General features: G+C 50.4%; 5 protein-coding genes across 5 annotated transcripts; 2 read left to right on the forward strand and 3 right to left on the reverse strand.

Annotated features, from left to right (window-relative positions):
* Nucleotides 1–479: 479 nt before the first annotated feature.
* N7477_007685 (uncharacterized protein) lies at nt 480–755 on the reverse strand (the record flags this gene model as incomplete). The annotated part of the gene is made up of 1 exon (XM_056969348.1): nt 480–755. One exon carries the CDS (start codon nt 753–755, stop codon nt 480–482), a length of 276 nt encoding a protein of 91 aa, XP_056819380.1.
* A 73-nt stretch (nt 756–828) lies between these two features.
* On the reverse strand, nt 829–2,716 carry N7477_007686 (Multicopper oxidase type 2; the record flags this gene model as incomplete). The annotated part of the gene is made up of 6 exons (XM_056969349.1): nt 829–1,077; nt 1,228–1,365; nt 1,423–1,939; nt 1,994–2,164; nt 2,215–2,336; nt 2,447–2,716. Coding segments are annotated over 6 exons (1,467 nt in total), but the record flags the coding sequence as incomplete, so codon positions are not given.
* A 1,797-nt stretch (nt 2,717–4,513) lies between these two features.
* Nucleotides 4,514–5,633, forward strand: N7477_007687 (uncharacterized protein; the record flags this gene model as incomplete). The annotated part of the gene is made up of 2 exons (XM_056969350.1): nt 4,514–4,681; nt 4,848–5,633. 2 exons carry the CDS (start codon nt 4,514–4,516, stop codon nt 5,631–5,633), a joined length of 954 nt encoding a protein of 317 aa, XP_056819382.1.
* Nucleotides 5,634–5,640: 7 nt separating this feature from the next.
* N7477_007688 (uncharacterized protein) lies at nt 5,641–8,544 on the forward strand (the record flags this gene model as incomplete). The annotated part of the gene is made up of 1 exon (XM_056969351.1): nt 5,641–8,544. One exon carries the CDS (start codon nt 5,641–5,643, stop codon nt 8,542–8,544), a length of 2,904 nt encoding a protein of 967 aa, XP_056819383.1.
* Nucleotides 8,545–11,426: 2,882 nt separating this feature from the next.
* N7477_007689 (putative exopolyphosphatase) lies at nt 11,427–12,806 on the reverse strand (the record flags this gene model as incomplete). Its single annotated transcript, XM_056969352.1, has 1 exon — nt 11,427–12,806. One exon carries the CDS (start codon nt 12,804–12,806, stop codon nt 11,427–11,429), a length of 1,380 nt encoding a protein of 459 aa, XP_056819384.1.
* Nucleotides 12,807–12,972: the final 166 nt, after the last annotated feature.

The following is a 12,972-nucleotide window of genomic DNA, read 5'->3' on the forward strand; positions in this document are numbered from 1 at the left end:
GTACGATCTGTCATAGGTGGAGTGAGATCTACACCGATCAAAGTGGGTCAACGGCAACGGTCCGCCATTTCCGGAGAGAGCAATGCAATGATAAGAGCACTTGTCCGACGAATGGATGAGAGAAGATTGAACCAATTTTGAAAATGGGACCTTCTGGTATCACGGGTATCAAATATAACCGAGGATGGGTATGGCCTGTGAAATGCAGCTCATGCCAATGATCGAAACAGTCCGAGGGTGTCACTAAGCAATGTAAGAGGAGTACCAATGCTAGGCCTGGTAGTGCCCGCTTCGGCGGTACGACTTCCCGGTCGTCATATCGGGGACGTCGCTGGCCTCTGCGATGACATCAATCACTTCAAATTTCTTTAGCTCAACTTCATGGTGGTGTTGAGGCTCATGCCAGTGGCCATAGGACTCCACATAATCATCTGTAGTGGTTGCCTGCGGGGATGAGGGAGTCACTGGAGACTGGGAAGCTACAGAGCTGGGCTGTGGGGAATAGCTACGCTGTGGAGAATAGCTGGGCTAAGGAGAATAGCTGGGCTGGAAGTGTAGCTAGGAGGATGAAGCGTGGAGGTTGACGCAGGCGTGGGTGTATACATAGGGGCGACGGAAGGGGTAGGAGTGGGAGTGGATGGGGTCATAGTGGTACCGCTGTGAGGGGGCCGTCCCTTGCTCGCGCCTGGGCTTTGATCCTCACCAGCCGGAATCTGAGGCCATACATCAACGCCGTCAAGGAGTGCAACCGCCATACCGTTGGATAGATGAGTCTCGATGTGACAGTGGAAAGAATTGGTCCAGGGTTGACAACCTGGTACCGCACAATCATCCAAGTCGGGCCGGTGGGTCCATTTGTAACAAAGTGTCACGCTTCAGAGGGTTGTCCAACTGGAAAAGCTCAGGACGCTCAGCGTTAGCCTCTTCAGTGCTGGTCCAGATGAAGAAGTCACGACCCGCACCAAGAATGAAACCCTTGTTAGAATGCTTGTGCATCACATGGGTCGCTTGTATGGGGGGCGTATGAGACATGTCGCCTAGCTGCAGGAGGAGGTCGACCCAGGTGCCATTCTTGGTCTGGATGGTCGGTCACCTGATCAGCCAGGTTGTTCTGGCATTGATATCTTAGAGGATGGGGTCATCCCAATTAGCCATCACATCGTACAAGGCGCTTCCAGATGCAGTCCAGGTATATGAAGAGCCATAACTACCGAGGGTCAGGTTAACCAGCTGGTCGGCGTGTCTTGGTACTGTGACCGGAGGGTAAGGCTTCATGTTCCTCTGGTCCAATGCCTTGACAGCGGCAGATGTACTTCGGCCCTCGTAGTCCACAAACGGCTGGGAGGGATAGATATTATCAGAGCCCTGTTAACGCATAGTCGCAAAGCCATAAATGACTTGGTCACCCTGAGTGTCAGGAACACGGATCGTGTAGTCCTTGTAGGGCTTGTCAAGTTTGACCATGGCCGCGTAGCGCTCTCCACTGAAGATCGCAACGCTCTCAGCCAGCTGCGGCTCAATATAGCTTCCGTCAACTTTATAGATGTACATTGGGTGCTCGTCGATGGAGAACATCAAGGACTTCATGAAGGCTGCACTGATAAATTTGAGGCTGACCCAGCCATGATCGGCGTTGACGTTGATAATTTCGTGCAATCCAGTGGTAGGTTTACAGCCAGCATTGAGACCCTTGGGAACATTGGCTTCGATGGTTGGGGGAAAGTCACCTTGGGTTTGGTATATATTGGGCAGGCATCTATGGAGGGAAAATGTCAGCCTCTGGATCGAATGAATCTCGGGAGATTGATTCACCCCCTTGTCGGTCAAGGGCTGGTTGCCAATGGCAGTCTTGAGGTAAGGTAGCTCAACACTGGAAATATTGTTGGTTCCTGGGCAATACACGGCACCGCGGCCATTGATTAGAACACTGTCCATGCAGCTGTTTCCCCATTAGCGCTGCTATAGTGTTCAATTAAGAGCAGTGGAGACTCACGCAAGATTGAGACCAGAGTCTCTTTGGGCTTGTTGGTATTCTGCAGCAGTCAAGTGATCCCAATCTGACAGTATAAAAAGGTGAAGATTCTTCTCCGCTTTCTTCATTGTCGCAATATCGGTGGGATCGGTGGAAATCTGGAGCAAGGGGTCAAGAGTTTCGGGAGCCGGACTACAATCATCAGCACCATCAGGATCACTGTTAGGCAAAGCAAGGCTTACTTGATCCAAATTGCGCCGTACAAGCCATCGGCCATTTCCAAGCGAGCATGAGCATGGTACCAGTAGGTTCCATATTGAGTGGCCTTCCACCGGTAAGTCCAGCTTCGGCCAGGCTCAATTGGCTTTTTGTGTCAGACCAGGAACTCCATCAGACCACGGCGTGTTATGCTGCTGCTCAATGCCGTGGAAGTGAATGGACGTTTCGAAGGGCATGTTGTTGTGAACAACAGACTAAGTCTTGTTGGAACGGATCCTGTGTGATGAACAAATGTAATCCAAAAAGTCGTCCCTCCACATCGTCACCCTGGGTGATTCGCAATTCCGGTCCAGGAAACAGATCGTTCATGAAAATTATCTCTCGGGCATTGCCATCGGGCGCTCCCTTCTGCCAAGTGAGATTTAAGTCGAAATGGACCTTCTTTGCCCATGCCAGGGGCACCAGGCTGGAGGCGGCTAGGGCCAAGATAGTCTTGAGGGGCGTCCCGAAGGCGTCATCACTCGTCTACTACTTGATCGGAAACCACGTGAATGTGCCGATGAAACCCTTCTTTGGACTTCCAACTCTGAAGTGCCATCATCATCAAATGTGCCGCTGTGATTTGCGTGGTTATGACAGGCTCGCTTCTTTTGTCGGAACAATGTTCCCTACACAGCTATGACAGACGAGTGTCAAGCGAATCAATGTTGGGTGTTCCATGCCAACAGCACCGCTTCAGGAAGGCATCACATCCCACATAGTTCGAGGAATGTTCAGCCACATCAAAACGGTTTTCTGCAGGCGGAAGTCGAGCCCTGTCCCTTGCATGGAGTTGTTGCTTCGCGCGATTTTGTCCAATGATTGCTAGTAGAGGCCACGAGGTGGCTGCACGGCTCGGCTGAGGTCGTGAAGGGACTCTCGGGCCGATTCCTCCTAGTCCGTTCGAAAACGAAGAATTAGTTCTACCCCAGTCTTCCCCAGCCACATCAACATTTAACACAAAAGATCAAATGTCTAGCGTCGCCATTTCATGCAAACTTGGTCTAGATTAGGTGACAAAGTTCAGGCCGCCCCTCGTCATGTTAACAAGTGCAATCATGTTTGTGCGCTTAGTTGAGTTTACATCGTGGCACTTTATTGAATTGATTGCATTGGATCTGCATGCCTTGACCGACGATAGTTTACCATCTGAAATGCCAGATCCCCCACGGGCTCTTGATCAGCGGTCACTTTCACCATATTCTTGACCTAGTTCTGGCCATGTCTATTATCAAAGAGTGCCGGTTTTGCATAGATCCTTTCACCTTTGGTCAAAATTTTGAAGACTCTGCTGAGCACAATGGTGCGCAGAACAAGAGCCATCGCTGGAGTATGGGCGAATTGGAGCCAACCATGGGAAAATAAACCAAGTCATTCCACACTCTATATCAGGTTGTTCATAACAGTCTGTGAAGGCATCCAGGTAGCCTCTGAACATATACAGAATGGTGTAAGTTGACACTATTCATGCCGGGTGATGAAACTCACTAATGTTGAACAAAACTCGGAAAAAAAAGTGTTTCTTCTTTCTATGCCCACTTTAATTCCCATATTGATTCAATTTTCTTATGTTTTTGCCAAGGGCTCTTGGCCCCCAAAGGCGGGGAAGGAGCGGGAGGTTGCTAGGGCCAAGTCGCAGCGACAATCAAGCCGTGGGTCAAGTGACGGGAATAAGCTCTACAACCAACAAAAGAGCTCCGGGCGTATGAAATATTTAGATCGCCTGTCTAAGAAGCATCACTGTATTTCATCCTGTCCATCGAATAAGGAAAATATGAGACACAGATGCCCTGGAAACCAGGTCGCTAACCTAAACGTATTAAGCTTATCGATAAACCATTTCTCCGCCCGCTAGACCCGATTCAGTCACCACGTAAACAACCCGACCTCAGCTCGGGCCTCACCGTAGGAACCTGGATTTCCCTTGATTTCCGTCTCCCCTTCCTATCCGATTCCTTTGATAACTTCCGACCTGACAATCTCTTTCACCGCCTCTCCAAAATGCTCGCTGCATGAACTTTTACCCCTGCCGAAGCTCTCCCCATTCGTCCTGCCCAGCTAGGTTGCGACTGAGAAGTATCACGGACAATACGGTCCACGATTGCTGCACAACACATATACGTACCTAGCTCGCGTCATTCAATACTGTTGCGTCGGCGACTTCCCCCTCGAACTTCAAGTGTGCCAGTAAGACCGGTCAAAAAAACATCAGTCCCACGCGATGGCGCTCAGCGCACCTCAGTTGCCATCGCGGTTTCCGTGTTGGTGTCGAGCTGTGTATTCATGGCAGGAGAGACAAGTCGAGACTTGGGGTTTGTCGAAGGAGATCTCATTGAATGCTTGAACGCAGGAGATGGACAGTGGTGGATGGGTCGCTTGCGGCGTGATAGACGCGCTGTTGGACTCTTCCCATCCAACTTCGTCGAGCTCATGAGCGAGGATTTCGTCCCAGTCAGTCGAGATAGTAGCCCAATGGTCTTGCCAGGCGCTTCTCCCATTCATAATCCCACATTCGCCCCGAAGAAAACAAAAACTGTGTTTCGAAAGCCGTTTCAAGCGCACAAGGAAGCCTTGTCTCCTGCTTCAAATCTAGCGAGGAGCGGGTCTAACACTCCAGTCAAGAGCTCAATACCAGCAACACCACCTCGTGACGGGGGTGGATTGCTCGAAATGTGAAGCCTTTGCGCACCCATGCTTCTGCGGTCAAAAACCAAAGTCCATTGTCGCGCCCAACTTCAGTATCGTCCCGGCAGTCATCTCGGGGTGTATCCCCAGCCGTGTCTCCTCGCGCCTCAATGGAGCCGGATCGTTCGCCCTCTACTATGATTCCTCGAGGCAGTATCTCCTCTTCACGCCCAACATCCCGGGAAGTGTCACCAATGTTCTTGCAAGAGCGCGAAGCGTCGCCACCTCCCCCTCCGCCTCCTCCACATCGCGTGGCTATTACTCGGCCACCTTCCAGGTCCCCGCAACCTCCCCAGCCCTCGCACTCTCCACAAACATTCATGTACCAACGAACGCATTCGCCGCAGCCAAACATTCATCAACAATCGCGGTCTGCTCAGCCCTACATGCACCAACGGTCACCCTCTCCTCAGCCTTACGTGCATCAACGATCGCCCTCTCCCCAACCATATATTCATCAACAATCATCCTCTTCCCAGCCATACATGCATCATCGAACCTCCTCGCCTCAGCCTCTAATGCATTATCAGGCACCTTCCCCGCAAGCCCAGATGCACCATCACCGGCACCGAACACCCTCCCCACAGCCACCGATGCACCACCATACACCTTCTCCTCAGCCGCCGATGCACCAATTGCAATGTCTTCTGCGCTCCCCACAGCCTCCCGCGCACACCCCAAAACCGTCAAGATCCCCCAGGCCTTTGGATATGAATGACCGTTATATGATAATTGCGCGCACTCCATCTCCAGGCGCACTTTCAACACATTCCGCTGTCTCGGCCCAATCTGATGCAAATGGCAATACTCCATCTCCTCTCAGAGATGCCATGGAAGATGTGATGACTTCATTGCAAGACATGGGTCTGCCCCGCCAGGCTTCACCCTCTCTTCGTGATGCTCATTCACCTTCAGCTCCAGTTTCATTCAACAATCCCTGGTCGGAAAACACGTATGATGATGACAAAACCCCGCCAGGTAACAGGCGCCGTCATTTGACTTCAATGGGCTTTGATGGACTTAACCAGCAGACTCACGGGGGATTGGTACATAGGACTAGTGTTTATTCACATGACTACCATGGGGACGGTCCGCCTCAACTGAACAATTATGTGCAACGGATGGAAAGCCGTCTTCGTCAACTAGAAGACCAGAATCGACCACCCGAAGATGAAGGAACACCTATGGATGATGATGCACCGCCGCCGCCGCCCAAACACGCCACTTATCATCCGCGGCACAATTCCATTCCAGCGCAATATCCCCATCTTCGGTCCAGGCGGTCTGGTCAAGACGTCCGAGGTGACGTTTTGGACAGATCGTATACAAACAAATCGAGCGCAACCAATTCTAGTGGGGTTCAAAGCGTCGGTACGCAAATGACCAACAGTACAGACAAGACTAACCAGAGCATGATGAGCGGCGCCTCTGCCGGGGGCTTCAGTGCAACAAGCGCAGGAAGTTACGCGAGACGAAATGGTGCTCAAGAGAGGCCCAATACAGCTATGGAAACCGTTCGTTCTCGAGGATTCAGTGACGTCGGGAACATGGACCGCCCTGAAACACCCCTGACCGGTATCTCATATCACTCCAGTCACAATACTTCTCGACAGGGAGCATCATCTGCTATCCCATGGTCATCTGCTGATCATGACGCGGGTGACTCGGGTGGGGTTTTTGGTGGTCTCTCCACCCCAAAGACCAAAAAACAGGGCTTCTTCAAGAAAATTTTCGAGTCCGCGAAGACGGGTGCTGCTAGCGCAAGAAGCAGTATCTCCGTCGGTCACAGTGGTGGCCCACAGTCACCTTCCAAGGGGCATAGGGTAGTCGATACGATATCTCCTCTTCTCACCTCTCGAGACTCGGCTCGTGATAGTGCTCGAGACATGGGCCTCAGCGCTAGCGCTATTGACTGGGTCCAGGTTCGACGTGACGTCAACCGCGCATCGTCTCCTAGTAGGAATGAGCGTATTGAACGAGCTGAACGCTGTCAGATGATGGATCATCCAGTCATTTACGCAGTTGAGGAATTGTATGACACCGCAGAGGGCGACGAAAGTATTGACGGTCTCCCAATCAGCGAGCCCACGAACTTTGACACCCCAAACCTGTCTCTTGTTGACAAGGGTGCCCGCTTTATCAGTAGCCTCCCTCCTACGACTAACCCCGTGAGCCTGGCTCAAGGCTACATCACTCGCCCCTACAAAAGTGATGTTCAACGACTCCGTGCAATCTTCACATGGGTCAGTGAGAAGATCGCTTGGGAGGAGCCTGTCGATGGCCTTGATGTAGACATCAAAAGGGTCTTGCAGGCAAGACGCGGCAGTCCTCACGAAATTGCCCTTTTGGTGCACGAAATGTGTGGATCTGTTGGTATTCACACCGAAGTGATCCATGGCTTCCTTAAACAACCTGGTGATGTACTGGATCTCGAGAGTCTCTCGCATCCCAATCATTGGTGGAATGCAGTCCTGGTCGATGGTGAATGGCGCATCATGGACTGTGCTCTGGCCAATCCGACAAATCCGCAAAGAAGCCGATTTGTAACGAGCAACTCTTCTGTTGCTGAAACTTGGTACTTCCTTGCCCGTCCACTTGAGATCTGCTATACCCACATTCCTCTGTATCCCGAAGAGCAGCACATTTGCCCTCCGATCTCACCTGATGTTCTACTGGCATTGCCAGCGGTGTCCCCGCAATATTTCAAGCTAAATGCAAGAATCCCCGATTACGATACAAGTTTGATCCGGATTGAGGGACTGGAATGCATGCAGATTCGGCTTCTCGTGCCAGCAGATGTTGAATGCGCTGCCGAGGTCGAGTCTCCTGCGTTCGCCCGTGATGCCGATGGAGATTTCTTTGAAAGCGGTGACATTATACGCAAGCGAGCATTGGTGCAACCAGACTGGTTTCGAGGTCAAAAGAGGATCACTGTCAAGGCTGTCCTGCCAGGTGACGAGGGACAGGGTGTATTGAAGCTCTATGCCGGCAAGAAGGGCCTCATGCACACTAGCAGAGACATTCCACACCCCATGGCTCTGGCGCTTCCGATATTGCACAGCGGAGAGAATCCGCCCTACGATTTTGTCCTTCGCCATCCGACCCCGCATGCCCAGCGCCACGATCTTTACATTATGCAACCGCAATGTTCGCGCCTGGCAGTCAATAATACATTTGTTTTCGCCGTCCGTCAACATCCCTCATCGCCTGGAGTCACGCCAAAGGATGACTCTTCATCCCATGGACGTGACTCTCCGTCGGTGTTCAACCGTCCTGCCAGTGCACTTAGCATGGTATCAAGCACCGCGGGTGGCTCAACCGTGTCGAGTAATTCGAACGAGTTCTCTGCTTCAACCTCCGCCATCTCATCTACCAGGTCGTCTTCCGGTCGTGACAAGCCTGCGAAGCTAGCCATTCAGTCTCCCTCCGGCAAGATCCTACGTCTCACCCGCAAGGCAGACCACATGATCAGCAATGACAATCCATCCGACTCGGTCACGGATGCTGTTGCGGAGGGTAGTGTATGGGAAACTGTGATCAAGATCGGCGAGCGAGGCACCTGGCGCGGTCTAGTGCTCGCCGACCGAGTGGCACGGTGGTGTGTTTTCTGTGAATGGGAGTGTGTCTGATGAACTATCAGATTTGAGTTGGATCAACAGCTTTCTGATCGTGATAGAGCATACTGAGGTGGGTATTTGATGATTTTTTGTTTGCATTTTTTGCCGCTTTCCATGGCGCCTGCGTTCTCATCTTATTCCTTTTTCCCTACTGGCATTTGCATCAGGTTGGCTTGGAGCATTGCATATACTGCGTTTCATTTTCATTTTTAGCAAACAATTTTGCCTCCTGGTCTCGGGTGTTTGGGTTTCTATTTAGATCTTGCTAGAAAGCAATAAATTTGTATTGCACCTCGCATAAAGCATCCGACGATGTAAGATATGATGGTTCTTCAAACTTACCTTACTGACTCGACAGCCCGACCAAACATCATTACTAAATAAGACACTCTAATGAATGGTCCTGACTGCCATCTTAGATGTGTCGTTCACAAATTATTACAGACCATGATCACGTCTCGGTTGGGCCGTCAGATCTGAAATCGTGGAACTTGTGCAGAAAAACGCCGAAAGATGGTGCTCTCCACTGCCGTCCTCCCGCGACCGCCGCTACCTCTCTTTCCCTCTCATAGCACTTTGATATTCTCTAATTTTCTTTGATGGACCACCAGCCCCGGGCTTCTCAATTCCCTCTCCGTTCGTCCAGCCTCGGCAGCGCAGGGTTTTCAAGAGTTCATATCAGTCTTACCTTACGCCTCCTATATAGACACGATGAGTTAATTTACTGCGGACCATAAATGAATCGCGATTCTGCGTTCTTCGTCTATTCAAGGTCTTTCGCTATGGTGTTGCTATCTGACACGTTCCAATCGCAGTGAATATGAAACCTGACACACCGAAATCATTTTTCCGGATTGTTCTCTCTGGTCACATCTATCCTGTCCAAGTTTTTTTTTTCTTTTTTTTTTTTCAATTCACCACATGATGCTATTTAGATACGTACAGCGACACCGCTAGAGTCTCCAAACCCCTTATGCACCACTCTTATTCGCCACGTATGCCTCCTACCATTCTTACTGGACCAGTGATGTTTCCAGATACGAACTTGCTGAGTAGTAGAGTACAATCGCGGTATAACTCGCTCGCCAGATAGTCATAAGAGGTGATGATCAATTTGTGAAATTGCTTGGTCAAGCAGACAAAGCACTAAAATTCAAAACTTTCAAGGGGGCATCCGGCTCTCGACGTCTAGCGGTGGCTTGAATTTGATGGAGTATATATTGTGCAATACCTGCTTACCTCACATCACTAAGTGATTATATGGTGGAGCGGTAACTCAGGGGTTTAGAGTTTCCGATTGCAGCGTGTTTATACAGCCGTCATCGGAATGTCAGGTGTTCGAATCACCTTCGCTCCTTTTTTTTTCCCTCTTTGCCTGACTTCTTTGTTTAAGACGAATAATTCTAGTCCGGCAATGTCGAATACACTGCCAGGGACGTTGGATGCTTCAGTCTGAATAAACCTGTCTATTACTACGCAACACTGGAGGATCTCTTATTTGATCGGTTTAATCATAATCTACATTCTTCATCCAGGCCTTCTTCGAGTCTAGGACTATCATGCCCTACTACCGACTCGCTGCGTTGGCTCTGCTTTGACAAGACATGCACGAGGGAATTCAGAACCTACATAGAATTCCAGGAACGCTGCCCATGCCTGAGCTGTCAGAAACATTATCCAAGCATGTAAGATATTTGTGAAATATTGAAAGCAGTATTTCTGGTAGCGCACTTGCCCTACCCTAGGAGTAAATTGGGAAATTTTTGGGCACACCATTAGCGACGCGAGCTCAGTTCTCTGGGTGACCTTTGGAGATGCTGCTGAATCTGCCCAGAGCCCCAGCAGGCTCTGGCGGAGGCCTGGCGCCATTTATACGAAGGAGAAGGGCCTTACTACCTCTACATTCAAGATAGTCACTTGTCTAAAAAAAATAAAATAACAAGCATGGAGAAAACACGAAGCAAAAAAAAAAAGGAGCGAAGGTGATTCGAACACCTGACATTCCGATGACGGCTGCAAATACAAGCTGCAATCGGAAACTCTAAACCCCTGAGTTACCGCTCCTTCGGATGACAAATCATACCCTTTTAACACACATACCCTTGTTTGAACAAAAGAAGAACCTCGATTACCCTTATTGTCCTTGGTCATCTCAAGCAGGGGGCCCCTGCACTTCTCCCTGGACGGAGAATTACGATTAGCTTTTGTAAATAAAAATCCCTTGCAAAGTCACAACATCAACTCTGTTCAGCCATTCATGTTGACGCTTAGAGTAATAAAAAGATGTATCAAGAAAAGATGCAAAAAAAAGGAGCGAAGGTGATTCGAACACCTGACATTCCGATGACGGCTGTATAAACACGCTGCAATCGGAAACTCTAAACCCCTGAGTTACCGCTCCGTATTTGATGAACTCGCAAATTATTTGAGCATCTAAACTTTAATCAGTTGAGAGAATTTTCGCAGACCTTGTCCGATGTTGGTCGCTGCCGATGAAGAGATACGTTCTTGTTCAATTTTTATTTCCTGGATTGAATCGATCTAAGTAGATGAGGCTCAAAGAATCGAACTCTATCACGGTGCACAGACAAACTGGACAGAGAGAAATGACTCCTCAGGACATGGAACACCCTATAGTTCATTTGAGATTATTGGGACACGTACAACGAGAACTGTTTGTAAAGCATTGGACTGAGGTGACGGAGACGCGCCATCCAGCCGTATTAGGACTTGAAAGAAGTGTTTACTGTTTATATGCTATTTTACTTCTTCTTCTTCTTCTAGTGAAGCTGTCTTAATTCCAAGGGCTTCACAGTGACAGTATTGGGAAACAAGAAGGAACATCGAAAGAGGCCTCAATGATAATCTGTTTCGGGTTTCGCGTAATACTTGCATCATGAGTTGGCAACTACTTTCCGCAGCAGCGGTGCGACCTGCTTTCTGCTAGCAGTCGTGTTTGTCTGTTGCCAAAAGCGTCTCCAAATCCCCGAGTCTCCGTTCAGCGTAGACCAAATCGCATGTTCTGTCGAATCAGGGCACTCACAGACCACTGGCGACCATCTCTCGAGGCCAAGGTGAGTAGCGTTCTGCTCAACAAAGGCCTCTGCAGCCTTGACAGCAGCATCGCAATCACCAATCGCGCAAATGAGCAATTCTCTGGAGAATGCATTGTCCACGGAATCGAACGAGGTCATGACAACCACCGCATCCAGCTGTTTAGCTGCAGCGAATGCATGTAGGCCCTCCAAGAACTGTTGAGGCGCGCCTGCCTTCTCAACGACCCAGCGGATGGGTTTGACAGAAGAGCAAAAGCCAAGTTTGATCGATTGCCCAGATGAAGATGTTTCGGTCCATTCCTTGTAATCTCGGTCTAGGACCTCATCCAAGGTCAACAAATCCAGGCTGTTTGTCTTCGCGGCTTGAACCTGTTCATAGAATGCCTCCGCATCCCATTTGAGGTCCTCCTTCGCAACCTGCTCGCGCAGGAACCTCACAGCCTGAATATCAACCTCCGTTACCTTTCCTTCAGCCGTCAGGTTTGAGGTGTCGATCAGGATTGAGGCTAGGGCCAGCTTCGCAAGCTGCGCAGTTTCGGCGGAAGACGCTTCTGCGGCCCAGAGATCACGTCGAACCAACTCATTGACGATCAGGGAAGAACACGATCCCGGACCAGATTGGATTATCAAGGGTTGGCCTGCAGGGAGGGCATCCTGGCTAGGTACGAAGTGCTCGTCGACGTGATGGTCGACACACCCCACCGTGCGGAAACATACCTCAGAGAGACCAGCTATGGAGCCATGTCCAATTTGACCCTCGACGCGGTGTGGCATCGCGTTCCAATCGACCATTGTCGCGTCAGCAAAGATTTGTCGCGATATCGCATTGTCTCGAAGACTTTGTGCAAAATCCGCAACTGTGACGCTGTGCTCTCGCAGGAGCTTCCCCGCGGAGTCGGATGAATTTTCGAAGCGTTCGTCGGAGTTTAATGCGGGAAAGCTGGTGGACAACCATAAAGCAGTGACAAACTCTGGTCGCAGCCGGTATAGCTCAGAGCCGGCAGGCACGATCGGGAGGTTGAGGAGTGGCACATGGGGGCGTGGGGTGGTGCTAGGGAGACGATTGCTGGCCCAGTAGGAGTAAACGATGGCGGAGATGATTGAGTCGAGATCGGCGGAGGGATTGCCCACGACATAGATGGGAGGCTCGGATAGGGCCCCAGCTAGGAACTGGAGGTGTACCTGACGCGCCTGGCGCAGGAATTGAAGGAGGGTCATGTCGCGGAGGAGTTGAGGTTGTGTAGGCTTGATATCCCACTACGTCACCCGGGCGGAACAATAGATCCCCGCAACTGTTTCACGACGTTTCTACAGGATCGACCAACTGCAGGATGTTCCGAATGACCTCAAAATCTTCCATATATTCGCGTTTACCGAGGGTATC

The sequence above is a fragment of the Penicillium maclennaniae genome (assembly GCF_028827695.1).
Source record: "Penicillium maclennaniae strain IBT 15551 chromosome Unknown utg000007l:1.0-4884863.0:1.0-4888362.0, whole genome shotgun sequence".
Lineage (NCBI taxonomy): Eukaryota > Fungi > Ascomycota > Eurotiomycetes > Eurotiales > Aspergillaceae > Penicillium > Penicillium maclennaniae.